This window comes from Mya arenaria, chromosome 4 (genome assembly GCF_026914265.1).
Source record: "Mya arenaria isolate MELC-2E11 chromosome 4, ASM2691426v1".
Lineage (NCBI taxonomy): Eukaryota > Metazoa > Mollusca > Bivalvia > Myida > Myidae > Mya > Mya arenaria.
This window is the reverse complement of record NC_069125.1, coordinates 75,960,840-75,977,904: the sequence shown is the minus strand read 5'-3', so window position 1 is coordinate 75,977,904 and position 17,065 is coordinate 75,960,840. Positions and strand designations below refer to the sequence as shown.

Here is a 17,065-nt window from a genome sequence, read left to right as displayed (position 1 = left end):
TAGTAAAGCGTCTTAGAATAAATATTTCCTGCATTTTTGTAAATACATGTAGATGAGTCAAAATCAACATTTGATTTCCTTTTATTATTATACTAATTCTGGAGTTGGTGTGTTTTTTCCATAGTCATACGAGGTAAAGGTCAATCCTAGAATGAGACTGCAAGGTATTTTGGATCATCCTATGACCCTCTGTTGGTGCAAAACGTCATTCCACAGGGATTTTACGATCCCACGGAACGACCCTCCATTTGTACACGTCATTTAACTAGGGATTTACGAACTTCGCCCATCTTGTTTTGCCTTGTTTATGAATGCAGTGTAATGGAAAAAAAATTAAAAAGGTTTTGCTTTTTTTATGGAAAATGGGGAATATCAGAGGCTTATTTGGGGGAAATCTGGGTCTGTCGTGGGTACCAGCTACAACAAAGAAGAGTAATATGACCCGGTCTATTACTTTAATGCGTAATAATAGTTTACTATGCTTCTAAAGGATTCATTTTGGTTATCAAATATTTGAATACCCAAACCCTATTAAGCATAATAAAAACTGATACAATTATTATACAGTTTAATAAGAGAAACTTAACAAGACAACATTATACCATACCAATCTATTACAGTAGGAAGTACAACAATGATACAATAGTCATTTAATCAGGCGCATCATTTGTGTGGCAATTAATTTAAGTAAAGATTTGAGATAATATTTGTTTACATTAAATTGATACATGGTTGATATCATTGTAAGGGAAAGTTAGTCCCACACCTTGAATGGTAAAATTGAGATTGATCTACATTAGGATAAGTTGAAGTTGCAGTAGCTTCAGAGACATGTCATGATGGGTACATGTTGAGGTCGTTATACGAGAGGGCCATGGGTGACTGCAGCTCCTGTTCTAGCGCCTCCATGTCGATGTTCATGTTGGCAGTCACCTCCATCCAGTCAGCCAGGATGGAGGATGACAGTGGGGACGGCTCTGGAACAGGACTGAAACATAAAACTGGGTTTTTAAACACTGGTTAAGCAGGTTGATCATTGATGGAATGGCAAAGAAATATATAAATGTGCTTTAACAAAGTTCTTAAATTTGGGAGTACACTAGTCATGTGATTAGCTCAATGTATACCCCGGCAGTCCTGTATGACGCAATCACAATCAAGAGGAGAAAATAGAGAAAACAGGTTTCATCAGCACGTGTGTAGAAAAACTAGTATATGGAATCAACCCTGCTATGTTTAGCTTGAATGAGTATGCTTAATAAGAAGAATAAGTACTAAAATGTGGAATAATATTAGTGCAATTTATCCATACCCCTGCTGCTGGCTAGAGGTGGCAGTGTTGCTGATAAGAGCCTCAAGGTCGACACCAACGCCATACCCGGCCCCAGTGCCTCGAGGGGTGAGAGCCAAGTGAGGACACAGGTCCTGTACGTTAGACTTGGATAGCTGCTGGGTAAGCAGCCCCACCAGATCCAGCTGGGTGTCCTGCAAATACAAAAAACCATTATGGGACCAGGATAAATACATGGGGGCAACACAATGTATATATAGTTGTACAACAGTCTGTGGGAAGACCTAAATTACTCTACATTAACCAGAAATCTGTGCAGATTGAAAGAAAATAAAGTTTTATTGTGGTACAAAAAGCTGATCATGACGAGGATAAGCATAATGTCTTACATCAAGTTGCTGGGCACCACTGGTCATGTGGCTTGGTCCAGCACCTATTATATGACTTGGCCCAGCACTTTGGAATAGATTCTGGAAGCTGAGCTGGGACTGCTGGACATTGACTTGCAATGGAGGGGAGTTGGAATTGGAGCTCGAGTCTTGTTGTTCACGCAATCCGGTCAGCCCCTGTGGTGGGTATGTGGCATGAACCTGCTGGCCTGACATCTGCTGGCCCTGGCCATTACTGGGGCCCATGAACAAGTCTGCGCCAGAATCATTTTGAGCACCTGTGCCAGAAAATGGCAAAAAGCTGTCCTGCGTTTGTGACACCCCACATACTTGATTCTGACTCTGCTGCTGGTTTTCACCTCCAAAGAACTGTGGTGAGAGCCTGTTAACAGGGGAGACACTGTGCTGGGAGCCAGGGGAGGTTGCAGGCTGCTGATACTGTGACGGTGACAGGCTGTTTAGGTTTGAATTGGGCTGCAGCATGCCTTGTGATAAATCTGGCATTTCATGGGATTGTATAGTCCTTTGTGAATCAACATCACTCACTGAACATGTGTTCTGTATGAAGCTAGGTGAACTACTGCCAGTAGTGGTGTATGGCACTGTCAAAGAACTAGTCCTGTTGGAAAGAATTGTGTTTGGAGCATAAAACACACCATGCTGTTGAGAAGAAATGTCATTTTGATCATCACAAGGAAGGTCAGTTGACAATAGGTTAGCAATATCTGGACTTGTTACCATTGATAAAAAGTCTAAATCTCCGAGAGGTACATCAGAGAAATCCACATTGAAGTTGCTTTCATTTTTATCCAGATCCTCACTGAGATTAGAACTTTCTTTGTTGTCTGTCTGTTGTGGAACAGAACTTGTATTCTGGGACACCTGTCCAACCTTGTTTTCTGGGTTATTTGCCAGCAGTCTCTGTTGTAAGAGATTCAGAGTTTCTTGTTGAACATTTCTTTTATTCCCATAAAATACATTATTACTGTTGCTGTTCTGCTGTCCTTGATCGGTTGTCCCACCAGCTAACTCACAAGCTGCACTGAGGTTGGTGTTCCCTGCAGCACTGTCCAAGTGTTTGGCCGTGTGCCCGGGGGTCACAGCAGGGCGTGGAGCTATGGGAACATTTACCTGCTGCATCTTTGTCCACCGATGCAATGCCTGAATATCCTCAGATGACAGCAACTCATCACGTTTAGCTACAATATATTAGCAAGCATTACACTCACATTCAGAGTTAGATGATTTACTTAATGTACGTTACTTCTAAAACTTCAATTGAGAGTCACTCCTTATTAAGTATCTCAAATGTACAAAACTAGATAGAATGTCAAATACATGTTTGTTGCCACAGAGATGGTTAGAGCTTGAATTATTAAGCGAAAATATTACATATATAACAAACAAGCTTTAAACCATTTTTCTTATCCCTCTTCTTGCGTTCAAGAGTTTTTGCACTTTTCTTTTTGCGTCTTTCCTCCCGTTCCCTTTGCCTCATGGCAGCTGTCACAGGCTTAGGCCGGTCATCTTCACCAACAGAGTCTGCAAATGTATGACAATGTATGAATTAACAGTTGCTTCTGTTGACAATGTATGAATTAACATTTGCTTCTGTTATCAGAAATACACAAGTGTATCTTAGATACATATATATATATATATATATATATATATATATATATATATATATATATATATATATATATATATATATATATATATATATATATATATATATATATAATTACTGATTGTTAAATCATTTTACGTGTATAATCTGAGATCTAAAAACCTAATTACATAATACAGTAACTCATGTACACTATTAAGGCAAGCTGACTATTACATGAATTCTACCTGAAACTGAATTCAAGATGATTTAAAAATCAATGTTTTAAAGCTAGCTGGGAATCAAAATTGATGCTCATTTGCTAAAACTAAGTTTAACTTTAAATAAAAAGTATATCTATTAAAATCTACATATTGAAATCATTATCAATACCTGTCCTCATTTTGAAACTGGAATTCTGCAGTGCCTTTTTAATGAGATTCTTTGTGCCTTCAGAAATGGTTGTGTGTTTATCATCCTTCAGTGGTTCAGTGTTCTCCTTAGAGTCGGTTACATGTCGTTTCTCCTCACTCACAGTTGCAGACATGGGCTGGCGGCCGTCTGTTGACTTGGCACTCAACATTTCGACATCAGACAGCTCAGCTTTGAGCAAATTCTCTGTTTTTACAGTCACCTGCGGATCCTTATTTTTTGCACTTAATGGTCTCTTAAAGACATCATCATCATCAGTGCTTTTTGTGTCAGATGTTTGTGTCAGCATTTGTGTCAAAGATGATGATTGATCTTGCTCTAATGCATCATTCTTTATAACAATGTCTGTCTTATGATTTTCAACTTCAGCTTTTCTGAGTGTGAATGCTGAGTCTGGTTTGTCTGTATCTGGTTTTCCGGAGCTGCCTTCTGTTGAGCGTGGCACGGGCCTAAGGTCAGCATTGAAGCTGAAGGTTGGTGTTCTTGGCTCATAGTAGTCCATGGTTTCCTTATGAATAACCTCTCTTAGTTGGGATAAACTCAAATCCTGAAAATTAAGACTGTTACATGTATCTATAACAATATCGAGTTATAACCTCCTAAAACACAAATGTAACAATACATTGGTGTTGGGAATCAGACCGAATTTTATCAGAGATTTAAACAGATTAATTATTGATTAATAATCATATATTTTCATGAAAGTACAAACATTTCCTATTTTGCATTTTGGCTTCATTGTTTTATAACAAATATATAACAGGACTTCTGTATATAGACATATATATATATATATATATATATATATTCATATATCATTAACCGATTATGACAAAATCAATATCGATGGTAGCTGATGTTGACTTTTTTTATCAATTTTCAAATATAATGGTTCATTGGAACAACACTACATAAAACTGCCTGAACATGGAACAACACTACATAACAGTGTCTGTACATGTAACAACACTATGTAACACTGTCTGTACGTGGAACAACACTACATATTACGGTCTATACATGAAACAACACTACAAAACACTGTCTGTACACTGAACAACAATACATAACTCTGTACACGGTACAACACTACATAGTACTGTCTGTACACCTAACAACAATACATTACACTGTCTGTACATGAAACAACACTACATTACAATGCCTGTACATGAAACAACACTACATTACAATGCCTGTACATGAAACAACACTACATTACAATGCCTGTACATGAAACAACACTACATAACAGTGTCTGTACACAGAACAACACTACATAACAGTGTCTTTACATAAAAAAACACTACATAACAGTGTGTATACATGAAACAACACTACATAACACTGTCTGTACATGGAACAACACTACATAATAGTGTCTGTACATGGAACAACACTACATAACACTGTCTGTACATGGAACAACACTACATAACAGTGTGTATACATGGAACAACACTACATAACAGTGTGTATACATGGAACAACACTTCATAATACTGTCTGTACATGGAACAACACTACATAACAGTGTGTATACATGGAACAACACTACATAACACTGTCTGTACATGGAACAACACTACATAATAGTGTCTGTACATGGAACAACACTACATAACACTGTCTGTACATGGAACAACACTACATAACAGTGTGTATACATGAAACAACACTACATAACACTGTCTGTACATGGAACAACACTACATAATAGTGTATGTACATGGAACAACACTACATAACACTGTCTGTACATGGAACAACTCTACATAACACTGTCTGTACATGGAACAACACTACATAACACTGTATGTACATGGAACAACACTACATAATACTGTCTGTACATGGAACAACACTACATAACAGTGTGTATACATGGAACAACACTACATAACACTGTCTGTACATGGAACAACACTACATAACACTGTCTGTACATGGAACAACACTACATAACACTGTCTGTACATGGAACAACTCTACATAACACTGTCTGTACATGGAACAACACTACATAACACTGTATGTACATGGAACAACACTACATAACACTGTCTGTACATGGAACAACACTACATAATAGTGTCTGTACATGGAACAACACTACATTACAATGCCTGTACATGAAACAACACTACATTACAATGCCTGTACATGAAACAACACTACATAACAGTGTCTGTACACAGAACAACACTACATAACAGTGTCTTTACATAAAAAAACACTACATAACAGTGTGTATACATGAAACAACACTACATAACACTGTCTGTACATGGAACAACACTACATAATAGTGTCTGTACATGGAACAACACTACATAACACTGTCTGTACATGGAACAACACTACATAACAGTGTGTATACATGGAACAACACTACATAACAGTGTGTATACATGGAACAACACTTCATAATACTGTCTGTACATGGAACAACACTACATAACAGTGTGTATACATGGAACAACACTACATAACACTGTCTGTACATGGAACAACACTACATAATAGTGTCTGTACATGGAACAACACTACATAACACTGTCTGTACATGGAACAACACTACATAACAGTGTATATACATGAAACAACACTACATAACACTGTCTGTACATGGAACAACACTACATAATAGTGTATGTACATGGAACAACACTACATAACACTGTCTGTACATGGAACAACTCTACATAACACTGTCTGTACATGGAACAACACTACATAACACTGTATGTACATGGAACAACACTACATAATACTGTCTGTACATGGAACAACACTACATAACAGTGTGTATACATGGAACAACACTACATAACACTGTCTGTACATGGAACAACACTACATAACACTGTCTGTACATGGAACAACACTACATAACACTGTCTGTACATGGAACAACTCTACATAACACTGTCTGTACATGGAACAACACTACATAACACTGTATGTACATGGAACAACACTACATAACACTGTCTGTACATGGAACAACACTACATAACACTGTCTGTACATGGAACAACACTACATAACACTGTCTGTACATGGAACAACACTACATAACAGTGTCTGTTCATGGAACAACACTACATAAGAGTGTCTGTACAGGGAACAACACTACATAATACTGTCTGCACAGGAAACAACACTACATAACACTGTCTGTACATGGAACAACACTACATAACAGTGTGTATACATGTAACAACACTACATAATACTGTCTGTACATGGAACAACACTACATAACAGTGTGTATACATGGAACAACTCTACATAACAGTGTGTATACATGGAACAACACTACATAACAGTGTGTATACATGGAACAACACTACATAACAGTGTGTATACATGGAACAACTCTACATAACAGTGTGTATACATGGAACAACACTACATAACAGTGTGTATACATGGAACAACTCTACATAACAGTGTGTATACATGGAACAACACTACATAACAGTGTGTATACATGGAACAACTCTACATAACAGTGTGTATACATGGAACAACACTACATAACAGTGTGTATACATGGAACAACACTACATAACAGTGTGTATACATGGAACAACACTACATAACAGTGTGTATACATGGAACAACTCTACATAACAGTGTGTATACATGGAACAACTCTACATAACAGTGTGTATACATGGAACAACACTACATAACAGTGTGTATACATGGAACAACTCTACATAACAGTGTGTATACATGGAACAACACTACATAACAGTGTGTATACATGGAACAACTCTACATAACAGTGTGTATACATGGAACAACACTACATAACAGTGTGTATACATGGAACAACACTACATTACACTGTCTGTACATGGAACAACACTACATAACAGTGTGTGTACAAGGAACAACACTACATAACAGTGTCTGTACATGGAACAACACTACATAACACTCTCTGTACATGGAACAACACTACATAACACTGTATGTACATGGAACAACACTACATAACAATGGCTGTACATGGAAAAAACACTACATAATACTGCATGTACAGAACATGGAATAACACTTCATGCTCAAACCTCTCTTTCAAAGTCAAAGTTGAAGGTGGGTATGCAGATGGGTTCGTCATCAGGGTCGTGGTACTTGTTAAGGAAAGGGTGTACGAGGGCCTGCTCGACAGTGATGCGTTTCTGGGGGTTCAGCACCAACATACGTCCCAGCAGGTTTATGGCCTTCTTACTCGCCTTCGGATACAGCTTCACCCAAGACACTGGCTGCTTCTCACCCATCTCTGTCACAGAGAAAACAGGTCATATGATAGAGCAGACTTTAGATAAACTCACTCTCAACAGAGTAAAGGCCCCTTTGCACCTTATTTTTTACCTTATTTACAATTACAACTTATGTTTGGCACATGCATAGGTGACTCCATATTGCTAGCTATGCACCTGATTTACCTGATTGTTCAATATTTACGATTACCTTGCATGCAGAGAACTGGCACATTATTATACTACAATATTTGTATCTCCACACAAACATCAAATGTTCATGGACAGATTTTTAATAATAAAATGATTTTTGAAAAAAATATAACTATCCTTTAACACCAGAAACACACATATACAGTACTAAACTGTAGTCTACTGTATGACTAACATCTTAAACTGCAAGATAACATGTGTCTTTTATTTTGTATTGTTTTCAGTGGTAATGATGCCAGATGGCAGAATTGAAAACCCTTTGCCATGGTTCATACCTTGAAAGAAGTTTTTGATGAGAGGGGAGTGGATCATGGTCATGAGTTGGGGGTCTGGGCTGCCTAGACATCCAACAATCAACTTGATTTGCTCTATGGCATTCTTTCCTGCAAAAAATTGATACACATAACCTGTCAATCAGGTCAATGACATGTACAAAAGTATAATTGCCTTTCACTCGCCAAATATATTATGTAATAGTTTCATAAACATTATTTTTAACCACATAGTGTATCAGCAAACACTGTTATAGATAACGCCTAATATAAGCATTTCATTACTAGATTTTTCACAAATTAAAAAGCAACATTACATGAAGGCCGATTAATCTTCATTGATTGATGAATAGTGTTTCTAACAAAACCTTAATGTTTCTACAAATCAATATTTTAACAAATTGTATGGATGGAAACCAATCTCTTATATAAGTTCTCATTTCAGGATTAAAATTTAACAATATTTTTGTAAGAGGCTATAAGATCACTGGCAAAATGACAAAATAAAAGTTGAGAAATGCATATTTATTAGGGATGCAAACGAATGGCAAAAGTGATATTCGAATATTCGGTAATTCTTTCGATCGAATATTCGAATATTCGAACACCAAAATGAACCTTTAAGAATTGTAGTAAACTATTATTATTCACTAAAGTAATAGTGGGGGCCCTGTTACCCTTCCTGGTCGTATTCGGTACACGCGACGGACCCTTATTGTTCCACAAATTAGCCTCTGAATTTCCCATTTACAAAATATATCCCAAGAAAAAGCAATATATCTTTAACAAAAAAACAAACCTCTGCGTTCATTTTTGTAAAAAATGCAAAATAAGATCAGGGAATTGCGTTTGTCCCGGTTAAATGACGATATGCGCCAACGTGGGACTTGCAGCCTCGTTCTGGGATTGATGTTTACGAAATATATTTATAGAAAACGACACCATGTCTAAACGTCGCTTTTGTCTTAGGTATTGTACAACAATACAGGACATATATCCTTAAACGTTAAACCATACACTTTCAGTTAATTTTTGTACGCAAGAGCGTTATATTGAAAACATGGAAACAGTAACAAGCACATGTCCTTCGTATCATCAAGGCGATTTGAGCAATATCGCCAAGCTTGATTAGCAGTGAAGACAAAACATTGGTATAAAGGGCGATCTCTTAAACACTTAATTGGCATGGTCATTTAAATGTACCCAAAATAATTGGAATGTGTTTTATGTCACTTGTCTAACAGCCAGTAAATGCAAAATTACGGGGACTGTTTATAGTTCCCGGCGATATATCCGATATGACGCGTGTATAGTGTCATCAAGTTCACGCCTATGGCATTAGGGGTCGTTGTAAAAACAAGACAGACGAAGATGACAGTTGTAGGCAAAAAGTGTATTAATTTATTATTTCAACAAAAACATCGAATATTCGAATACCTATTTTGACATTCGAATACCAAACGTTCAATCGAATATTCGAATATTCGTTTGCATCCCTAATATTTATATCATGACATTATTAAAACAGCCTCAGCATATATACAAGCTTCATTTTTAATTCATTGCTCAATAACGTGCAATGTTGTCCACGAACTGACTTATCTTAAAATCCCAAATGAGACAAAATTCAGCGTATGATGTACATGTGAATAATAGGCATAAACTCAACCTCTTGAACCTAGATTGGCCGCGAAAACCCCTAGTTACATAAACTGGGGTTAACATATACTAACTGAAGCATTCCCATCAGCTAATGACAAAGCAAAAACATTATGTCATGATCACTTCAAGTACAACCAACTTGCAAAATGTGTGTTGTAATAAAATAATTCATTTTGATATTACATTTTGTAAATACCTCTACCGTTGATTTGGTAAGACTAATTGGTGAAATTTGAGAGCTTGGGAAACAATCATTAAAAATATTCCAATTTAACTTGCATTTTGCGAGAGGGCAAGTCAAAATTCTCGCCCTGCATTTGTAACTAAGGGCTGCTGTTCTTTACAATAATAATAAGCATTGTGATTGTACAGATTTAAATAACACATTGTGTTTGTGTATGGAATCTTACCAGGAAAGAGATATTTGCGTCCAAGCATTTCCGCAAATATACAGCCAACCGACCACATGTCAACTGCAGCACTATACTCAATAAGGGACAGCATGATTTCTGGTGCTCTGTAGAACCTTGTGGCCACGTACTGGGTCATGAAGTGCTTCTGCTCTGTAGGTGAGGATGTGAAGCCTCGTGCCATTCCTGGAATAAGGCAGGGAAATCTGTTTGCGTATCTTTGCAACATGTCCAAATAATAATATAAGAGTTAACATATAAAACAAAAATAAAATGCAACCAACTCAGTAGTACAGACAGTAAAAGATCATGAAAATAAATATACAAATATTTCCTGTTTCTGAAAATACATAACTTTCTTTTCTTTTTTGTAAACCAGCTTTTAAACCTGCCTTACCGTACAACAAATCATTTCAACCAGTTAACAACTATCTTTATGTAGAGGAAAGATTGTCCAAATTAATAGGGGAGAACACAAAATTATGCGTGACACTCTCAACTGTTGCTCTACAATTCTGTGGATTTTGATTGAAATCTCACAAATAATTACAAAGATGTTCCTGAGACAAGGTCATCATGGACAGAAGAATGGTGCGATTTCTATCAGCCTCCCTTTAGGGGCATTAAAATACTACAAACTGCACAAATTATTTTTATACATTGATGATGCAATGATCATCCAAATGTAAGGATATTTACCAAAGTCACCAATTCTGAGCTGGCAGTCTTCATTGACAAGGAGGTTACTTGGTTTGAGGTCCCGATGGATGACATGAGCAGAGTGGATGTACTTGAGGCCGCGCAGTAGCTGGTACAGGAAGTATCGCACATGCTCCTCTGTAAGCTCCTGCTTTGAATAAATGATCTTGTGTAGATCACTCTCCATCAAGTCAAAAACTACATAAACATCTCGAAAATCATTCATTGATTCTTTTGGTTTTAGAATTTGTCTGATATGAATGATATTATCATGTTTAAAATGCTTTAAAATCTTTATTTCTCTATACGTTCTTTTTGCAGCATCCCTGAGGTCAAACACATTTGGAATCTTTTTGATTGCCACTCTGTCATTTGTTTTCTGGCATATTGCAGAGCAGACAACTCCATAGGCTCCAATTCCAATGTTCTCCAAAGGCTGATATTCAACTGTGTCAATATCAAACTTAACATTCAGAGCTCTCTGTTTTAAGAGAGCTAGATTTTTCTGCAGATATTCCTCCCGTTTGCCTTTTGAAGCCTCAGTCATACTGCTAATCAAAGTATGCTATTTACTGAAACGAGACAAATAAGATCCTTTCAAAAATGAATGGCAGCATCAATTTTGCTAATTGGCTCTGGCTGGCAACTGGTATTCCTGGGTGCTACAAAACTTAAAGCTATTATTGCAAATCTGATATCAGTGAGTCGTCTACATGTATTTCACTCTATTAATGACTATTACAAACATCTACTTATTCAAACATCTACTTTACAAATCATATTAAGTAGAGCAATGTAAAGATACATGACCATCTGATTGGATACTAATAATTTGTGTTAATGCACCTTCAGGTTATTAATATCCTAAAATAACCTAATATGCCATTATTCAGTGTGTTTTTTCACCACTTTTGGGATGCAGCAGGGGCCTTTTCAAATTGGATAAAATAGGTCCTTTTACTAAAATTGGGAACCCAATGTTGTCTAGAAATTAACAAGAATACTTTTTAAAAAAAAGACAGAAAAGATTTGATTAAGTTTGTTTTTTAAGAATACACTTCTACACAAAAATAGTTTGGTGTTTTTGTTTTTTTTCTCTTTTAAAACATAAAATTGGGATTTTTTTACATTTCGGGAAAAGGTATTTGTTTCAGAAAGGGGAAATGGGCCGAATTACAGACCCCAATTGGTCAGAAAAAATGTACCGTAACTGTTATTCGTACATTGAAGGGGCTATACACCGTATGATCGAAAAAAAAAAATTGTCGAAAACTGACAAACTTGGTATCAATGTGTACAATGCATTGAAACTAACTGACTGAAGTACCACATAGTTTGCAATTAATTTATTTTTTCACAGTTTTTTCGTTATTTTCCATTAAAAAAGATTTCTAGGTATGTATACCTAGTAGAATTCATTCTTATGCGTAATTGGCTGGTCGATGTTATCACGTGACATTACCAAGTTAGGTATATAGCTTAAATATTCCAAAGTTATTGTACCCATTAACAGTACTAGATTCACCCTCACATACATTTTTAAATGATATTAAACAAAAAATGTTTAAATATTTATGGGACAATAAACCTGATAAAGTTTTAAGAAATCAGATTATACAAAATTATGAAAATGGAGGTTTAAAAATGCTAGACATATTAAAATTTGAATGTGCAATAAAATCAAGTTGGGTTAAACAAATTCTGTTTCAAAAAGATTCAAAATGGGTAAAAATATATGAAAATATGATGGTTAGATTTGGAAAATATTTTATTTTTAAATGTAATCTAGACCCAAATAAAATTGATAGGCTTGAAATAAAATCGAAATTTCTTCGTGATATAATTAAATCATGGGCAAGTGTAACGTTTAGAAAAGAAGTAAACTTAATAGCGAAAGAAATTATTTGGAACAATAGTTATATTAGACAACAAAACGATGACACATTTTTCTATAAGAATTGGTACAGCAAAGGTGTACGATACATTGAGCATCTGTATAACTTTCAACCAAAACAGTTTTACAATTTTGAGAATCTACACAGACTATACGATATTAACCAACATGAAATATTACACGCTTTTGAAGTGTATTCCTCAAAATTGGAAATCAAAAGTAAAATTAGAGGAAATGAATTACAATGTACCAACATAAGGTGACTGAAAATACTAAAATATGCAAGCTGGTATACCAGAAACTCATTTTAAACCAAAAACCCGTGCAAAATGGAAAAGAAGGAATATGGGAGGCAGAACTAGGCGTAAATGATCTAAATTGGAAAAACATATATACCCAATCATTCAAACTTTGCATTCATACCAAATTAAGAGCATTTCAGTACAAATTTCTTCTTAGAATACTGCCTGATAATAGTAAACTTTATTGATACAATATTAGTTCTTGCAGTCTTTGTGATTTTTGCTCAATGTATATAGATACGAACAAACATATGTTTTGGGAATGCCATTCCTTCCAAATATTCTGGAACAAAATAACACGATTTCTTACAAGCATATTTGAGGTTGTTATTTCGACAATAAATTACAGTGAGGTCACTTTTTGTAACTTTAAGTCCTTAAATGGAAATTATGAATATGCAATTAACTTCGTTATACTTCTTGCAAAATACTTTATCTTTAAATCAAAGTGTAAAGGAAGTACGCCTATCTTCGAGGCTTTTGTTCCATATTTTTCAAATATACTGCAAACTGAAAAGATAATAGCTATGGCCAAAAATAAATTGCATATGGTAGATGGATCCTAGTACTAAACAAGCTTAATTCTTAAATACTGCAAGTTTACACCAATGTAAGAATGTAAATTTCATCCACATTGCTTTCTTGCCTTCTTCTATCTAACATTTCTTACTTTCTTAACTAATACCCTAAAAACAGAAAAACCCAAATATTTTCTTCATGATTGAATTTGGAATACGACTTTTGTATACTTTATGAATACATGTATGATGTACATGTATATTTCAGAAAATAAAATTGAAAAAACAAATATTCCAAATGTTTAGGGTAAACCTTCGTAGCATAGTGGATACAACACTGGACTGCAATTTTTTGGCAACACCGATTCAAACCCGGTCGCCGAGTCAATTTTTTTTACATTTTGGTATTTTTTTACAATTATGATATCAAAAAGTAAAACATTTTATTAAATAATTGTCCTGAGATTCGTCACAGAAAAAAACTTTTTTTGGTGCCAATCTGGTGTTTAGTCCCTTTAATATTTTTAGTATTGTTAAACATTAATCCCCTTGACGCCCCCTGACAACATGTGTGTATGCAGCGTAAATGTGAATAAACGATTTAGAAATAATTTTTTTATCAGATAATTTTACGCATTGGGGTAGTTATTTTTTATTAGATAATTTTACACAAAGAATTATGATATAGAATCTACAGGCTATACATGCAGGCCAGAATACTAGCAGACGTTCATTCATCATTTAACTTTTACAATGAATCAATGAGACATTTAGATATCTACTGTATACAGGTAGTATTTATTTACTATGATGTTTAATAAACAGTATCGCTCTTTTTTTTTTTGTCCTACATATATTGTAACGTGCGACGTCAACAAACACCAACAGATCCCTTCAGAGAAAAGCATGCTCGACCTTGAAGGGGTCCGCTGGTCTTTATATACAGTAAATTCTCAATCCACACAGAGCCCACCCTTTGCTAATTTGCATATTACCAACCAAGTTAACATACGTACAATGAACATACTTCCGTTTATAATGGAATGCTATGAACGCACATCCGCCGACTACACCGGACCGTTACAAATAATGCACCATTCAATTGTAACCACGGCCCCGCCCCCAGGTCCGGGTAAGATAAGTAAAAACAATTAATTTATTCCAATTTTGTTATTAGTTATTTACTCATTATTCGAAATAGAAAAAAATAACAGCAAAATAAACACTACATGTGTGAGGTCAAATGTAGGTCACATGGGTATTTTCTGAAAATCTTGTTGTCACGTGATTAAATTTGAACACAACTATGACCTAGTTAAGGAATGCTAATAATCGGATTTATTAAACTGATAAATTAACTATCTATAAAGGGCTTTTTGGTTTTTAAAATGTGTTTGTGAACTACATTTTACTTCATTTACCTGAGGATATAGTTATTTTGTTGTACAATGCATACAAGTGAAATAACAGCGTGACATAGAATTCTGGTAGGGTTTGGATACAGCGTTCTCTTCAGCTAACACGTCCAAAAAGGTTATATATAACGTGTTCGCTGAAGTACTTTAGCTATATATAGAAATACTTTTTATGGCCACATAATTTGAAAGATAATTAAATCCTCAACATATATGTATTTAAAATTATACATTTATATGAATTTCGATATAACAGTTAGAAACGGAAGTCTTAGTACACCGATAGATGATACACACAGGCTAAATATTGAAAAAAATATAGAACTGAAATGTCAGAATAATTAATTTTCTTTTTCACATTTTGTATTTCGGAAAATATTCAAAATAAGGAACAAACTTAAATGATAAACAGTATCCTGTGCCTTATGCCATAAAATAAAACAAATGTAAAAAGAAATAATATTATGTGGATTTACCTCAAAATAAATAAAAATAACAGGAAGGAAAATCTGAGTCATTCAACGCTTTCTCTATTTTCGTTAGACAAAACGGGCGACTGTGAAATGGGCATAGCATGACACACAAAAAAAATGCTACAAAATCTCGTAAATAGCGGTGAGTGCACAATTTCTCTTTTTGACTTTAGGGAAAAATATGTGCATATAAACTCAATGCCCATTACTTAATCGCAAACACTGAATTACAGTCGTGGGTATTTTGATTTTGGGTTTAAAGTAAATAATTGACATAATAACACAGAGGAACTTATAAATATCCTATAAATACAGAATAATTTATTTTATTAAACCTCTAGTCGAAATTATTCCACACAGTGGTTCTCTTCTTCACGTTAATCTATTTAGTTATCTTTGAGACTCCTACTTGTATCAAAAGGGGTTCTTATTTTTCAATTTGAGATAAGTTTCAAACTATACAGTAGCACTCCATTTATCAGATAACTTGAAATTATGAACTATGAATAAAAATAATTTATATATAAAAATGTTTTTTTTCTTTATGTTTTCAACATGAAAATGTATGAATAGTTCCTATTTCAAAGTGTTTTTATTGTCTTACAATAAATGTTTGAGAGGACGTGTACACGCATTTAATATTAGATTCCAGAATTTACTTTAATAGTATAAGGATGAACGTCTATTCCCATATATCACTTAAGCGAAAAATAATATATGTACTTAAAAAATGTCCAAAACTATTAAAAAGCAAAATTGTTTTATACATTGACATGTGTTATAACTGCATGTTGATTAGAGAAATTGTTGTAAGTCTTGCCAAAATACCAAAAAATGCAGATATTTTATTAAAAGATGGAATGAAAAAAGATGTTGCTAATATCCTGTTTAGAAAGTGCTGCTATTGATATCCGTCTACCGCAAAGAAAAAATGGTTGTATAAATGTACTTGCTATGCATCTTAATAAGATAATCTACTAATATCACATTGTAGATGATTTCAATATTGTTCAAAATGCAAATTTGGAATGAATTGCTTTCAAAATTATTTCTTAAATAGTTAATCAAATCTCCTCCTCGTGTAACTGACAAATCCTCAGCTATGATTTATCATAATTATACTAGTGATTTTTTGTGTTCCATGCTGTAAAATAAATTACTCTTTGGGTATTTGTTTAACAAGGTCGAGTTGCGCAGTGAAAGCAAGGA

The 17,065-nt window shown here is 34.8% G+C and overlaps 1 protein-coding gene across 1 annotated transcript; it reads right to left on the bottom strand.

Moving 5' to 3' along the window:
- Positions 1–596: 596 nt before the first annotated feature.
- Positions 597–15,922, bottom strand: LOC128232451 (mitogen-activated protein kinase 7-like). Its single transcript, XM_052946001.1, has 10 exons — positions 15,860–15,922; positions 11,255–11,826; positions 10,556–10,741; positions 8,487–8,594; positions 7,807–8,018; positions 3,683–4,268; positions 3,097–3,222; positions 1,681–2,879; positions 1,313–1,485; positions 597–988 (listed from the first exon to the last, which is right to left on the bottom strand). The coding sequence occupies exons 2-10, from the start codon at positions 11,799–11,801 to the stop codon at positions 835–837; spliced, it is 3,291 nt and encodes a 1,096-aa protein (XP_052801961.1). The 5' UTR covers positions 11,802–11,826; positions 15,860–15,922; the 3' UTR covers positions 597–834.
- Positions 15,923–17,065: the final 1,143 nt, after the last annotated feature.

What these genes read in the sequence shown, in the direction of transcription:
- LOC128232451 (XM_052946001.1), bottom strand. Translation starts at nt 11,801, where the DNA reads ATGACTGAGGCTTCAAAAGGCAAACGGGAGGAATATCTGCAGAAAAAT. An exon ending in ACGCAAATATCTCTTTCCTG is followed by an intron (nt 8,595 to 10,555) that starts GTAAGATTCCAT and finishes AATTTTTTGCAG; the next exon opens with GAAAGAATGCCATAGAGCAA. An exon ending in GAAGAGGGATAAGAAAAATG is followed by an intron (nt 2,880 to 3,096) that starts GTTTAAAGCTTG and finishes AATATATTGTAG; the next exon opens with CTAAACGTGATGAGTTGCTG.